Source organism: Stomoxys calcitrans, chromosome 5 (genome assembly GCF_963082655.1).
Source record: "Stomoxys calcitrans chromosome 5, idStoCalc2.1, whole genome shotgun sequence".
NCBI lineage: Eukaryota > Metazoa > Arthropoda > Insecta > Diptera > Muscidae > Stomoxys > Stomoxys calcitrans.
The window spans coordinates 158,750,485-158,767,644 of NC_081556.1; the positions used below are offsets into that span (position 1 = coordinate 158,750,485).

Sequence of the window (17,160 nt, forward strand, 5' to 3'; positions counted from 1 at the left end):
ATGCAGAAGGCTGATTTTAGCAAACTAGCTCGCTCGCTTATCGCTCTCTCTTTCTCTCCCGCTCGTTCTCTCTCTGTATCTACGGCCGGCTGTTGCTTCTTCTTGGACCGTTGTTTATTGTTGCTGTGCTGGTGTAAGAACTAAAAACTTTTCTTTTGTGTCGTCTGCGTTGTTTTTGTTTACACAGCCACAGAGATACGGATACTCCAAAACTCTACAATTGCCAGCCCTAAGTGAGTAAGTGTGTGTGTGTGTGTGTGCGCGTGTGGTTGTTTGCAAATTTCCTTATACTCAATAAAACTCTTCCGAAAAAAGTTTTTCCGGATTTTATTGTGAGTTTTGTTTTGTTTCGTTTGCGTAGAATTTTCATACATCCACAGCCATACATATAAATATTTACATTTGAACTTGCCTACACATACATCCATGCATAGATGTGTGTAAATGCACATTCAGTCCCACATTCACTTTGATAAAAGGGCCAAAGGGTATAATTTAAATCTTTAAATAAAATAAATAAAAACAGCAACAAACAACAAAACCGAAATAACATTTGAAAGAACAACAATGATCAGCCAAACAAAACATACAGACCCAAATGCATGCCCCGCACACTTTTACACATTCAATGGCTGGCAATGTTTATGTGTGTACGAAACACACATGTGTGTGTGTCAGTGCCAATATCTCCCAACAAGTTAAAGATTATAACGCATAAAGGAAACAAAGGATTACTGACTGTGAGTGTCGAGATTTTCAATAAGAATTCTGCAATCAAACCTCAACACCAATCTTTGTATATCCTTTGCAATTCTTGGTAAGGCCAAATTTGCGACGCCCGCACTCCGCAAATCCAATGTCTTTTTTTCTGCAAGAATATGCAAAAGTGAATACTTCTCGGAAATTCAAATTTTAATTAATTAACAACAAAATAAATAAATTCAAACAAAAGAACAACAAGATAACATATCGAAAATTCCTAAGACGGCAATAGAAAAATATTTTGAGAAATTAAAAAGAAATAAAATGCATTCAACACTTAAAACGACAAAAAAGTTCGATCGGTTGGCCCAGTTTTATATATACATCAGCATCACGTTGATTATTTTGTTGGTAAGATAAGTGCAGCTTTCAGTATGTGCTCAAGGACTAGAATCGAAAGTTCAGCTCAAATAGGAGTCATAGAAGGTTATAGACCACTTTCGGCCATATAGAACCTGTTTGCTGCAAGTCATAACAGAATTCGGCAAGCTAAATCTCAGCCAAATTTGAACCATATTCGACATTGATATTGAGAGTCTTATCTGAAGTCATCGCGCAAAATTCAACCAAATTAGACAAGAATTTAGACCGATTTGGTTATACAGGTGTTTTGTCGAATTATAGACTGATGTGGGCAATTCATGTTGCTTACACACAAATCTCATAAAATCGGTTTAGATTGGCGACTTATACGATTTCAAGTAGTTGTATTGGAAGACTGACTTATGGGGGAACTTCAGACCAATTCGGACTATATATTGAAAGCCCTATCTGAAGTCATAGTAAAAAATTCAACCAAATCAGATAAGAATAAGGACAGTTTTGATTATATAGATGCTATGTCAGATTATGGACTATCGTGGGCCATTCTCAGCATACATATTCAAAGCAAAATCAAGTGTCTCGTGTCTAGCAAATGCAAATGCCCATTAACATTCCACTAAGGCACAGGGACAAACTTCTCACATATCAATGAGTGCAGTCCGATTCAATTTTAGGCTCATTGATAAGGGGCCTCCTTTTTTTAGCCGAGTCCGAACGGCGTGCTGCAATGCGACACCTCTTTGGAGAGAAGTTTTACATGGCATAGTACCTCACAAATTTTGCCAGCATTAATAGGGGAAACCACCGTCGAAAATTATTTCTAATGGTCTCGCCAGGATTAGAACCCAGGCGTTCAGCGTCATAGGCGGACATGCTAAACTCTGCGCTGCGGTGGTCTCCATGGCCTCGTGTCTAAAGAAGGCAAATTGGAGATAGGCTTATAAGGGAGCTATATATAAATATAGAATCGTCAATAGGTGCACAACAGATAAACTTTTCGCCAGAATCAGGAGGGCTATAACCTCCGAATAAATTTTTTTCGATGTTTTCGCCATGACTCAGCTTCAAAGGCGAGCATGCAAACCTCTGCGCCGTGGTCTTATTCATTTTCAATTCGATTCGATTATTCGATTCATTTTCACAATTTTTGGAAAAATCAGGCGCATTGATTTAAGCAACGTTTTGTAAATCAAAAACTCCCCGAGGGCATCCATATTTTGGTCCCTAAGTCTGTGTAACAACTAAAAACAGTCATTTGGGCCAATCAAAATTACATATCTTATATGGTCCTTGGTAAAAAAAAGTATGATTTTAAAATCTTAATTATGTGGCTAGGTGTTCAAAATCCAAGAACATGTTGTTGTTGTTGTAACCACATTTGCATGTGTAGGTGGCTATCCTCGTCTAGCTCCTGCAGATGAGCAATATCATTGCGGTCCAACGACTGATCGACCCGGGAACATGGTGGTCAAAATGAGCATCATTGGTACTAAGTACTTATGCAAGAGCCGGTGACGCCCGCCCTCTCACTGGAATGTCTCAGTGATACCGCTGATCGTCCGAAACTGCTACTGCAGCTACTCCGAAAGGAGCATTGCACTCTCCGCAACCTGTTGACGCGCCCGGTAGCTCGCAGCTAAGCTTCTCGTGCTAACGATGAACACCACACAGATCGGACCTCAAAGTTCCAGTCTGTGTGGTCCGTCCTATCCCCAAACCGTGGCCTATCGTGTGGACTGATCAGTTCAACTATCCTTAAAAATTCAAGCTGTGAGGAGCAAACAAACGCTAAATTTTAAACCAATACAAGGCCATGAAAGTAATCCGAGAAAAAGGCTATAATAACTTCAGAATACTTGGAAACTCCACTCACACATTTGAGAAAAACATGCCATGGTAATCCTGGACAAAGATATTCTATATAAGCCGGCACTACACACTTATTTAAAAAAAGTTTGTACTACAATGTAAAGAAAAATAAGCAGGACATTTTTACGATTTATTACGAAGTTTTTCGTTTGATTTAACTGTTTAACGTTCAGCTACAACATATCACACGTTTGTCATAAACGTTACTGAATTGTTTATATATTATTGAATTGAATGAAACTAGCTTTGTTTATTGTAAACCCTTTATCAGCTTCGCTTACGGTAGAAGAAAATTTCTTTTTTTGTAAAATCAAAAATTCGTAAATGACAAAATTGTTTCGATAGCCGCAATCGATTATTCGTTTACCGTATCAATCGTTATTCTATTCTCTTGTATCTCTCCTGCTCAAGAAAAAAAGATGAGTATTTGAGCGCATGGGTCAGTGATGCACAATACTCAAGAAAATAATAACAAGCAAGCCCTCGGGCTTGCAAATAATAGCAATTTTGTGTTGTCAGTTGTATAGACACATTTTAACACACAATATCTTTTCCTTTATTTCGACTGTGCAAAAAGCAGTCAGTAAAATGCTGATATATCCATTGACAAAAATCATTAGAGCAACAAACAAATGCCTGCCAGGTACAAGAAAACACAGCAACAATTTATAAAGCGCAAATATTGTCCGTTAATCTTTACGCGATAAAGAAATATCCATTCCAGAGTAGATATTTAGATGTGCGAAAACAATAACTCCCATAAATAGTTTTTTCTTAATTATAGCATAACGAATACAGCAGATCATAATACAAAACTGTAATGGAATTGTGCCAAAGTGAAAAGATTTTAATATAAATGTGTAACATAACATCGAAATAAATCTAAATATACTCCGAAAGAATTTAAATTACCAACTGAGATCTGCTTATATTTGGCAAAAAGTTGAGTTTGAATTTTGTTACAACATTAAATAAAGTTAAAAAGGATATACATACTCATAAACATAAGATTAAATTAATTTATATACAAGACGAAATGCGTTAAGTTCAGCCGGGCCGAATTTTGAATACCCACTACCTCGGCTATATATGTAAACCACCTTTCCTCAAAATCCGATGCAACTGCATACCTTATGCCCCATAGCAGCTATATCAAAATATGTTCCGAATTGGACAAAACTCTAATAAGTACAAGTCATTGTTCAATTGTGTATAAAAAAATATTGGCCTTTTTAGTATCTATATCTAAAATTAAGCCGGTCTGAACCATATACGACATGGATGTTGAAAAGCCTAACTGTGTTAAATTTATAGGGCCAAAACTTTAAATCGAGATATCGGTCTATATGACAGCTATATCCAAATCTGGACCGATTTAGGCCAAGTTATAAAAAAATTTCGAAGAACCTAACACAACTCACTGCCCCAAATTTCGGCGAAATCGGACAATAAATACGCTTTTTATGGCCCCAAAAACCTAAAACCAAGAGATCGGTCTATATGGCAGCTATATCCAAATCTGGACCGATCTTAGCCAAATTACAGAAATATGTCAAAGGGGCTTATCTTAACTCACTGTCGTAAATTTCGGCGACGTCGGACAATAAATGTGCCTTTTATGGTCCCAAAACCTTAATTCGAGAGATCGATCTATACGGAAGCTATATTCAAATCTGGACCGATCTAGATCAAATTGCAGAAAGTTGTCAAAGGGCCTAACACAATTTACTTTCTCAAATTTTGGCAAAATCGGATAATAAATGCGCCTTTTATGGGCCCAAGAACTTAAATCCAGAGATCGGTCTATATGACAGCTATACCTAAATCCAGATCGATCTGGGCCAAATTGAAGAAAGATGTCGAAAGACCCACCCCAACTCACTGTCCCAAATTTCAGCAGTGGCTTTTATGGGCCTAACACCCTAAACCGGCGGTTATGAACAAACCTGGTTATGAACAAACAAGTAAAAGCGTGCTAAGTTCGGGCCGAATCTTATATACCCTCCACCATGGATAGCGTTTGTCGAGTTCTTTTCCCGGTGTCTCTTTTTAGGAAAACAAAGTAAAGGAAGGGATTAAAAGAAAATAATTGCTATGCTATTGGAGCTATATCAAGTTATGGTCAGATTCGGACCATAATGAAATGAATGTTGGAGACCATAGGAGAAGTCATTTTGTAAATTTTCAGCCAAATCGAGTAAGAATTGCGCCCTTTAGGACTAAAAAAGTAAAGTAGGGAGATCGTTTTATAGGGAAGCTGTATTAGGCTATAGACCGATTCAGACCATATTTGACATGTATTTTGAAGGACATGTTGTATAAATTTCACCCAAATCAGGTAATAATTGCGCCCTATAGAGGCTCAAGAAGTCAAGATCACAGATCGATTTATACGGCAGCTATAACAGGTTATGAACCGATTTGAGCCATACTTTGCGCAGTTGTTGAAAGTCTTAACGAAACACGTCGTTCAAAATTTCGGCGAAATCGGATAGGATTTGCGCCCTCTAAGGGGTTAAGAAGTCAAGACCCCAGATCGGATTATATGACGGCTATATCAGGTTATGCACAGATTTTACCCATACTTGGCACAGTTGTTGAAAATCATAGCAAAACATTTCGTGCAAAATGCCAGCCAAATCGGATAAGATTTGCGTCTTCTAGTGGCTCAAGAATTCAAGATTCAAGATCGGATTATTTGGCAGCTATATCAGGTTATGGACCGATTTGAGCCATACTTAGCACAGTTGTTGGAAGTTGTGACGAAATACGTCATGTGAAATTTCAGCCAAATCGGATAAGAATTGCGCCTTCTAGAGGGTCAAGAAGCCAAGACCCCAGATCGGTTTATATGACAGCTATATCAGGTTATCAACCGATTTGAACCATACTTAGCACAGTTGTTAGAAGTGATACTAAAACACCACGTGCAAAATTTCAGACAAATAGGATAGGAATTGCTCCCTTTATTAGCTCAAGAATTCAAGACCCAAGATCGGTTTATATAACAGCTATATCAAAACATGAACCGATACGGCCCGTTTACAATCCCAACCGACCTACACCTATGAGAAAACAAATGCTTCTTAGTTTCTTCAAAAGGAATTTAATTAAAAGGTAGGACGAGAATAATTAAAAAAACGTATTTACTTTCAATAAAACAAAGTTTATGGCTAACGTTTGATATGTTGAAGTGAAACGTTACACGGTTACAACAAAAGCATAACTTCATGGTAAAAGTATTTTGTTTGTCATTAAATTTCTCAAACTATTTATTTTGCGTGTACGACGTCATTAAAGTGAATCTGTAAAACTCAAATTAGTTCTTGAGCAATAGCTTAAACTGTATGTTGCTTGCAGGGTCCTGACCAACAGTTAAGTGCGTGTTTATTCTACTGTTCTTCTCATTCCATACAACAATCGGAGGCCATATTCGTTGCCAGCAATTTTGTGGTCGCACAACATCCGTTCCACATAAAAAAGTAATCTACATTTAATTATTATCGTTAATATTAGTAATTGTGAGTAATTTCTATAAAACAATTTAAATGTTGAGGCACCACTCCACTCTCGACAGCATCATTGCAGGCAACAACGCAACTCGATGCAACGCAACAAACAGCTAAGGCGGTCAAGCGGCCAGAACCGATGTCTCAATGTTCACTTTGCATGACGTTTCTGATGCTTCATATTCCACCAAGTAGCATGAACGATGAACGATACTTTCCAAGCCACACAACCATTGCCACCAATAAGTAAGGCACACCATCTCTAAGAGCAACAGCGGCTGTAGCAGCAGCACCCAAGAAATGCTGTTAAAATGCCGGCGGGCATATTTATGTTGCTGTTGCCAGTTTGGGGCAGATACAGCGCACGACACCGCACCGCATAGCATCGCACCACCGTTCACTGTTGCTGTCGTCGGTGCTGTTTTGTTACTTGTGGCATATTTCCCTCCCGCCCCTGTCGCCTTGTCTCCATTTCGGTTCCAGGCTATACAGCAACAACAGCCGCTCAGCCAACCCAGCACCTCACCAACTAAGCAATTCTTATAAAATGTTGTTGTTGTTGTCTTTTTTTCTTTCTTTGGCATGTTGCTGCAGTCACTATATGGCACAGTGTGATAGCCAGCAACAGCAGCAGATGTCGCCTAGTTTGTTGTTGTTGCTGTTGTTGATGGCGATGCCACCACACAGTCACCCAACACAGCTACTGTTGTTTATAATGACAATGATTATGAAGAAAATAATTAAAAGCCTTGAGCAAAACAGAAAAATACGCTTTTTTCCTGTGTTCAGTTTTTTTTAGGTGTATAGATGGATGGATGGATGAATTCCTTACGTTTTACATCGCAGCCGGAGTGTATTTTTTTTTTATTCGAATTCAGACAGCGCCAAAGATAGTGATGAGCATATAATTGGACCAGAAGGGTTATCGGCTAATGACACTCGTCGAGGATCTACACAAAGTGATCGCTAATTAGTGATGGAGCATTTGATACGAATTACTCTTTTGCACTTCCTCTTAGCTAGGCGGAGAGAAAACAGACCTGAATAATTGATAAACAATCGTCCTGAATATTACTTACTCTGCCTACATATGTAAGCCCGTTATCCTATTTGACGTTTTTAAGCCTTTAAAGACTCGAGTATTGAAATTTTCAATATTTTGAAATTTTTCCTGAATTTGTTGCATTTATGGCATCTAACACAGCTCAAATACTCTCATTGGAAAAAGTTTGATGAAAATAGCAAACACTGTCTGCTGAATACTTTGCTGCTATCATAGGATTATTTCTGCTATTACAGCAGTAGTTCTGCAATTTAAGAACAACAGACTTAATGCTGAAAATTCTGTTGATTGCTGAAAGTGACTGCCGCTTAATTTATATTGGGGTTCATAGAAGAAATAAAATGAAAGAGAACATTTTTGAAAAGAAAACGAGGCAAAAAAGTTTGCGGTTATACACGAGAAATGGTAACATATCAGAAAACCAAACAAATGGGTTTCCTCGCCTCAGTAAAAAGTTAGAAGTGACAATACTTTGTCATACATTGCACACATTCTTATTTAGAGCATAAAAAACAAAACAAAAATGGCACAGGCAGATTTAAGGAAGTTTTTGAATGAAATATTGACCAAAAGGCAAATAGAGATATGTGTGTCAGTGGCTGTTTACATTCCATACTTTTTTCTTATAATAACGATATTAGCAAAAATGAAAATATGTTATGTTATGTTATGTTATGTTATGTTATGTTATGTTATGTTATGTTATGTTATGTTATGTTATGTTATGTTATGTTATGTTATGTTATGTTATGTTATGTTATGTTATGTTATGTTATGTTATGTTATGTTATGTTATGTTATGTTATGTTATGTTATGTTATGTTATGTTATGTTATGTTATGTTATGTTATGTTATGTTATGTTATGTTATGTTATGTTATGTTATGTTATGTTATGTTATGTTATGTTATGTTATGTTATGTTATGTTATGTTATGTTATGTTATGTTATGTTATGTTATGTTATGTTATGTTATGTTATGTTATGTTATGTTATGTTATGTTATGTTATGTTATGTTATGTTATGTTATGTTATGTTATGTTATGTTATGTTATGTTATGTTATGTTATGTTATGTTATGTTATGTTATGTTATGTTATGTTATGTTATGTTATGTTATGTTATGTTATGTTATGTTATGTTATGTTATGTTATGTTATGTTATGTTATGTTATGTTATGTTATGTTATGTTATGTTATGTTATGTTATGTTATGTTATGTTATGTTATGTTATGTTATGTTATGTTATGTTATGTTATGTTATGTTATGTTATGTTATGTTATGTTATGTTATGTTATGTTATGTTATGTTATGTTATGTTATGTTATGTTATGTTATGTTATGTTATGTTATGTTATGTTATGTTATGTTATGTTATGTTATGTTATGTTATGTTATGCTTCTAAATCTAGACCAAATATATATGCTCAAAATTAGATAATACACGTTATCCGTATAAATTCCCATATAATTTCGTATAACTTCTTTTATTTATGTCATTGATTTCATGGGTATCATGTTGAAAATATTGCCAGTTAATTACCTTTCTTAGTGCAGCTCTGCACAAATATTATTTGTCTTCAACTCGAGTACGTGCTCCAAAGTTATTCGGTTTGAAGCGCGCCTCTATTCGCAAGCGTTTATAATTAAATAAGCCCAAATGATATAAATCATCATCGACATCCAAGTTTCCTCCAGTTGCTTACCTTTCGATGATGGGGTGTTACACCAACTGCGCACACACACACACACACAGCTATTATCTCCAACGCCATCAACGGCAACGTCCTACCTGCAGGCGCTACATTGCTGAAACGCTCACTCTATTCTACCCCCACTGCCTGCTGCCCTAACGTCCGCCAATCCATCTCTTCCTGCCTCTCGCTATCATAAGCAACATATTCGGTTGGCCCCCGGCTAAGCAAAGAAGAACTTGTGATAACTTAACCGCGGGCGATATTTCAAACAAAACTGCCGCCAGGCAAACAGATGTAATTATATAACATAGAACGAACAAACGAACGGGCGAATGAGCCAACGATGAACGTTCACACAAGTCGCCCCCGTACCCACCCCTTTCACAAACGAACGCTTTAAGACTCATAAAATGCTGATACGCAGGCAGCCAACAACGGGCAACGAACACGAACAAACGCACGTATGAAGCGAACCAAATACCGTCATAATCATCATTATCGTCAACAACAGCCCATCAACCCAACATGACAACCAACCAATCTTCCACTTACCTTCTTCAGCCATTCATTCAGATTATTGTCGTTGTCAGCAACACCGCCGCCGCCACACATCATCATCATGAACAACAGCGTGCAGCAGCAACATTGACAACAGCAGCAAGAGCAACAAAAACTGAACAACTCGATATTTTATCATCAGGCAAGTGATTGTTTGCCCAGTAGAAGGGGCAGGATTATGTTGCTGTTCCGCCACCCGCTCTCGCTTACCGAACAGAATGTTGCAGCCAACATTCTACCTCACATGCTCTCTGGCTACGAAATGATGAACGAAACAAAAAAGTGCCCGCCGGTGATAATTTCATTCACATTTAAAACTATCTCTGAAGCTTATTTTAAATAAATTGTTAGCAGGCAGGCAGCCAACCAACCAGGCAGGCAGTGGCACCGTCGTCATTCTCGACATTCGCGACAAAGTGGCAGTCGCAAACAAAATTCATATTGCCTCATGATATTCCCTTGGTTTTGGGTAAGGATACAAAGTCATATGGTATGGAGAGGTATTAAAGACCAAATCATCAGATCGATTCTGAGCGATAATTTTTTTTATAAATTATTAGAAAGTTACGACTTTTAATCAGACATTCGAATGTCGTACCCAGTTGTTCCTGGTACGCAATTTTCTTTCATATTTTTAAGATATCTAGTTTAAATTGAAGCGTCATCCTTGTCGGTTAACGTACCATGGTTTCCAAGGTTTCAAACATACAACAGGGTGTCTTAATTTTTGCAGAAGCAGAGAGGCTATGAAACCCTTATAGTTAGTAAAAAAAAATGCTGAGTTTCTCTAAAGAGGCTTATGGGCCCTTCATCACTAACACTCTGCATGGTTCTTGGAAAAGAATAATGAAGAAGAGCCTAACACAACTCACTGTCCCAAATTTCGCCGAAATCTGACAATAAAAGCGCCTTTTATAGCCTCAAAACCTTAAATCGGTCTATATGACAGCCATATCCAAATCTGGACCGATCTGAGCAAAATTGTACAAATATGTCAAGGGGCTAAACTTAACTCACTGTCCCAAATTTCGGCGACATCGGACATTAAATGCGCCTTTTATGGGCCCAAAATTTATTATTTTCACCAATCGGAATTAGATGTATAACCAAAAGTACCAAATTGAGATTCCCTTAATACCTTTCCCGTTATCTCCTGAACATTCCACCCCAAATAAATTAAGGGCGACTTCAATTCTGAAAAAAATTTAACACTTATACAGGACAACATTTTGCAACAGCCCCAACCCTGTCATTTTGTTACACTTTTTGCATTTTCAATCGAACATGTTCATATGTCCATATGTAGTGACGTTGATCAAATAATGCGGTAAAAATCGCATCCTCTGTCCGTCTGTCCGTTCATCCTTCCGTCCACCCGTCCGTCCGTCCATCCGTTCGTCCGTCCATCTATCCGTCCAACCGTCCGTCCATCCGTCCGTCCATCCGTCCGTCCATCCGTCCGTCCATCCGTCCGTCCATCCGTCCGTCCATCCGTCCGTCCATCCGTCCGTCCATCCGTCCATCCGTCCGTCCGTCTGTCCATCCGACCGTCCATCTGTTTGTCGAAAGCGCGCTAAGTAAAGTAAAGTTAGCCGTTTGAAATTTTGCACAAATACTTCTTATAAGTGTACGTCGGTTGGGATTGTAAATGGGCCATATCGGTCCATGTTTTTATATGGTTGCCATATAAACCGATCTTGGATATTGACTTCTTGAGCCTCTAAAAGTCTAATTCTTAACCGATTTGGATGAAATTTGGCATGACGTGTTTCGGTATGACTTCCAACAACTGTGCTAAGTATGGTGGAAATCGGTCCATAACCTGATATAGCTGCCATGTAAACCGATCTGGAGTCTTGACTTTTTGAGCCTCTAGAGGGCGCAATTATTATCCGATTTGGCTGAAATTTTGTACAACTGCTTCTCTCATGACCTTCAACATAGGTGTCTAATATGCCTAAACTTATTAAAATATTTAATTTAATTTAATGTTCAAAACGTTTGCTGCGATGATACGACTATAAACGTGTCGCCGTTAAATCCTAAATTCTCCTTTGTCTGGTCTTGAATGAAAACCAAATGGTAGTAAAATATTTTAAATAAAATAATATTGTACCAGGCGGTATGGGCGATGTACCGTATTTTTCTGTCAGTGTAGTGGCTTTAGTCATCATATATTTTTTTGTTTTTTATTTTCAAAAATTATTTTTTTTTTAATCAGTATAGGCCGAATTGTGAGAATACGGAATCGAACACGGTTTGTAAAAGTAGGAGTCTTGTCATAAAGATGGTAATTGAAACGGATCCCACTTTTTAATATGAAAGAAGTCCCCCCTCAGTTATTTGCTGGAAAATTCGCAGGAAAATCTAAAGAAGGTTTCCGATTAGAATGTCGATACTTGGCTAAGGGCATTCATATTAAGAGTTTTTGCTAATTGGTACCAAGGAATGAGCGAAAACGAAACTTAGTGGGTCCATTAAGCTCCTACTGGCACATGACTCGTGGTGAAGTAAGCAATTTACTAACGGTATAACCTAAAAAGTTACAGCTCACAGTGATGGATTTGACGACATTGTTAAAGAGCCGGTGCTGGGATATGCTACTCTTTGTTGTTGTCATATTTTTAAAGCCATTTCCAAATTCTTTTCCTTCGTACCACTGTGCACGGCTGAGCGTCTGGGCGCTCAAATAAGTCTCAAACAATTCGACATAATTCTTTTTAATAAAAATTGCTTTAGGAATTAGTGGAATTGTTTTAAGAGACGAACGAGCACAGCCAAATGTTTTTTAAGCCCTCGAGGCAGACAAATTCATATTTGATACGAAAAATAAAATTTTAAAAATTCAAAATATTTTAAATTAATAAAGACAGTCTATTTGAGCATGGCCACATGTGTATAGCTATGCATGGTGGGCTATGAATTTGTATTGCTATGTGTGTTTGTTTTCTTTACTTGCAGCCATAAAAACAAGGAACAACAAAAACTCACAAACGCATTTGGCAACACTTTGGTAAGGTGACGGAAATCCCCGCCAATAACACCAACTGACCCCCACGACCAACAAAACCACCCTTCACATTATCCCATCACTGTGTCTGGCCTGGCTGGCCAACGCCAGATGCAAACGCCCATCCACACCGAGTTCGATGTTGAGTGGAGCACCACAAGTCAATTGCTTGGCCATTTGTTACTTTGCTGCTGCATCCACACTTGCCTGGGTTGTTGTGGCTCAATTAGTGGCAACACATAAACCGGAAATAGATTATTGAAATAACAGCAGCGGCAGCAGCAACAACAACGACTTCAACCAACACGATATTCCTAACAAATGGTGAGATGAGATTATTTGCCTGCGACCGCATAAAACACAGCAACGTGACACAGCAAATACGCGCGCAAATCTCTGGAAGAAGCAGCCAAGTAACCCTCCCCAATTTACTGGCAAAAACAAACAACAGTGCTAACACTAAACAGCCGTGAACAGTAACAGCACACCAAGAAGTGGCCCAACTTGTATCCACACACACACATACACTACAGCTGTGGTGTCTTGTCGCAAGAGGAAACAGCGGCAAAGGATGAGGAGATAATGTGCCAAGGTCGTCATTGTGGGTAAGAGTGCAAGCCACCAGGCAGGCACTCACTCACATATTGAGGCAGATGCAAGGAGCAGCAACAAATACCATCAGCACCATCAGCAGCAGCACAACAACAAAAGACAACTTCCAAACATCTACAATTAGCAGTCATCCAACAAGGTGGCAAGTTGTAAAACAACTTCGACTAAATGCAAAGCGCAGGCTCACTTCAGTGGTAGGCACTCACGCTCTTTGGTTTTTCTCTCTCATTCTATCTCAACGAATGCCAACCAAACAAGTCTGAGAGTCATTGTAGGTTGTGTTTAGAGTTCGCTGTTGCCTCGTTTGTGGGGGGAAGCACATTCGAGTATCAACATTGGGCACATCACATTCAGACAATCAGTTCGAAACTGACCTTCAGCGCGAATGCAAGTCAGGTAATTCTTTAACGGTAGAACAGTCTCACAGCCTACATTGAAACATTCAGTCAGTCAATCGGTTTGGTAGAGTTCTTTGGCTTTGCAGAAGAAAACAAATTGTTAGCATACACGCACGCACGTCCACTTGTACACACGCTCACAAAAGCTCTCAGTTCAATCAGACGTAGTTGTGGTGTCGATGCCAAAGCTAATGTGACTGAGACTAGCTGTGCAAGTTGGAACGGAAACGGAAGTGAACAATTCCGACCATTGCTTTGCACTTCTTCGTCACTCTCTTTCACACACACACACGCACTCATACAGCCAAACCCAAAGATTGTTAAACGCATATTACCACCCACTCATACCAAAAACGCAGACATAACTGAATGAAATGTGTTGCACTTGAATGAAGATGGTGTTTGTGCTGTAATCGTCACCTTCATCTCCATCGGCATAGTTGTTCGTCGTCGTCCTTTGAATTCCCCAACCGAAATTTCTGTGTGAATTGTTCGTTAAATATATAAAATCGAGTGCTTAGACTATTGAACTTGTTAGTAGTTAATCAGTTCTTGTTGTCAGCAAAACATCATCACCATCACAAAAAAAGTCCATCAAATCTCCAACGGTTGTTCTAATATCGACTCACGTTTGTTCTTAAATTGCGTGGGTGTATTGAAAAATCACAACAACAAAAGAAAATAAAAATTGAATTCTCTGCATATAAACAACAATTTGTTGCTGCTGCCAAGAAATCATCTAAAGTGCATTTGTTAAATATATTGTGAGTTATTAATAAACAAAAATAAAAAAAAACATAGACAAAGAACACATGAGAAGGCAAATCAACATTCACAACTCTAATCGTAAACAAGAAACTATAAATTAAAAAACCATAAAAAACATTTGTGCCGGTTATAGACACATAATAATTGTTTTTAATATCACACAACTAAAAAAAATACTTGGACCTGAAAAATTAATTTATCTGCGATTTTATTGTGTGCCTAAATATGTGTATAAGACCAAATAATAATGCCTGGAATGAAGAACTATGTTTCCTTATCCAAATATTAAGTGCATATATTTACATTGAATTAACCATTCAGTTCCCAAATGATTTTGATTGTACTAAATATTGCCCCTAAATCCATAAAACATTTCATTTGGTAGAAAAACTTAGATCACTTTACTTGGGGCTATTAAGAAGTGTGCTGTAACAAACTAATTAGTGTTAGCTATAAAAATTCCAAGAATATTGTGATGGCAAAAAATCCTTTTAAAGCAAATACAAAATTTTTTGGTGGTTGATTGTATGTATTGTAATTGTCTAAATTATATATCAATTTTATAGCCTCTACACTAATTTTGACATTTCATTTGTAACACCCTGTAAAATGAATAAAGCGTGCAATTTCAATTCGGTTTGACCAACATTTTCCCTATGATGTTCGATAATATTACCTAGGCGCCATGCAATATATGGCCCAAATAGGTTTGTAACTACATATACAGCTGAAATGTAAACCAAAATGCATTGGAACATTTCTTTAACGAATATTTGGCAAACTTCTCACAAAACAATGAGTGCCGTCTGATTAAAGTTTCAGCTCAATGATATGGGACTTCTTTTTTGTAGTCCGAGTCCGAGCGGCAGTGCAAAATCTCTTTGCGCAGAAGTTTTTATATGGCTTCTATGCGTGACATACTACCTCACAAATGTCTGCAGCACTACGAGGGGAAAGCTACCACTGACATACTTTTTTCTAAAGTTCTCGCCAGGATTCGAACCCAGGCGTCGTATGTGGATGATAACCTCTGAGCTGCTGTAGCCTCCAAGATGTAAACGCCCTGTAGGACTTCAGGCCCTATTTTGCAGAAAACATAACAAAACACAATCAAACAGACCTTAATTTTTAATATCTGATAACGATTGCCTCCTGTAAGGGCTCTAGGACAAAAATCTGGAGACTTGTCTGGTGGAAAAGTAAAGCAATATCCAGATTTTAGTCCTAGAGCCGTAACAGGAGGCAATCGTTACCAGATATTGCAAATAACTTTTGTTTGATTGTGGTTTTTTATCTTTTCTTCCGAATAGGCCCTGGGGTCCTACAGGGCGTAATTCTTATCCGAATATTGCACAACTGCAGCTGTTATATACTCCAGTTACACGCTTTTGGGTTGGACCCATAATAGGAAATGGATTGCACCTATAATTAGAAATCGTCCAAAGGACTTTATAAATGAGATCCATGGTGGTGAGTATACTTGTCAGGATTCGGCCCAGTAGAAGTTAACACTTATTGTAATAATTGTTTATATCCTGCATCATAGGATGAGGGGTATACATCCACATAGGATGGTATGTAAACCGTCGAAATGTGTATCTGAGATGAGATATATGTGAAGTATACATATATACTTTATCGTCTAGAAATTCTAAGCTCATTTAGCCATGTCTGTCAATCTGTCAGTCTAAAGTACGTTAACTTTTGAACAAGTGAAGCTATACGCTTGAAATTTGCCCAAACAATTCTTATTAGTGTAGGTCGATTGGGATTACAAATAAGCCGAATTTGTCCAGGTTATGATATGACTTCTTGAATCTGTGGAGGGCGTAACTCTTATCTGATTTGGCTGAAATGGTGCTCGTGCTTCGAAGAATTTCCAATAACTGCGTCAAGTATGGTCCAAATTGATACATTATCTGATATAACTGCCATATAAACCAATTTTCGGATAAAATTTCTTGAGCCTCAAAAGTGCGAAATTCTTATCCAATTTGAAAGAAATGTCGCACATGCTTTTTTAAAATTTCTAACAACCATGACAAGTATGGTCCACACCATTCCTTGAGAGATCATATATTCACAGATAAGTTTAATTTGGAAAACAACAAATTTTGTCTAAAAAACAACAACAACATTTGTTAATTTTCCTGCACCAATTTATTTGAATCTCAACGAGCCAAAGTAACAATTTTTTTACAACAGCAATATTATTCATAAGCACAAGAAAGTCCTTAAATCATCCACCACATGAGCTTTGGTATTGTGGAAGTGTTTTTTTTTCAGCTTGCGCGGTTTGTTTTCGTTCGTTTAATGCTTGCTCTTGGGTTCGCCTATGTCACTCTCTCTATTATAACCCTAAAAACAAATTTTGTTGATTTTGCCGCCGCTGAAATTTTAACTCTTGATCTAATGTTTGGTAGTCTGGCGCGCATCCTATAGTCTGCCGACAATGAAATAACTCAATAAGTATTACTGCAAGAAATATGACTCAGATAACTTCAATTTTAAAAATATAAAAAAACATTTTAGAAATGAATTGAGAATGCGAACTTTCTTCAATAAGTTTAAATGAAAATCAACAAAT

At 37.7% G+C, this 17,160-nt stretch overlaps 1 protein-coding gene across 4 annotated transcripts in view; it reads left to right on the top strand.

The window, feature by feature from the left end:
- The window catches only part of LOC106095959 (BTB/POZ domain-containing protein Tiwaz), an 82,331-nt gene that overhangs the window by 7,784 nt on the left and 57,387 nt on the right, over positions 1-17,160 (top strand). The window contains exon 2 of one of the 4 annotated variants that reach the window (XM_013263424.2): positions 12,747-13,601. The exons of 1 other annotated variant lie outside the window; for it this stretch is intronic. Coding sequence is in view for 1 of the 3 variants with exons in the window: in XM_013263420.2 (XP_013118874.1) it covers positions 13,793-13,803 (11 nt within the window). In the remaining 2 variants the exon portion in view is untranslated. 2 more of the 4 variants (XM_013263420.2, XM_013263421.2) reach the window with 2 other exon arrangements.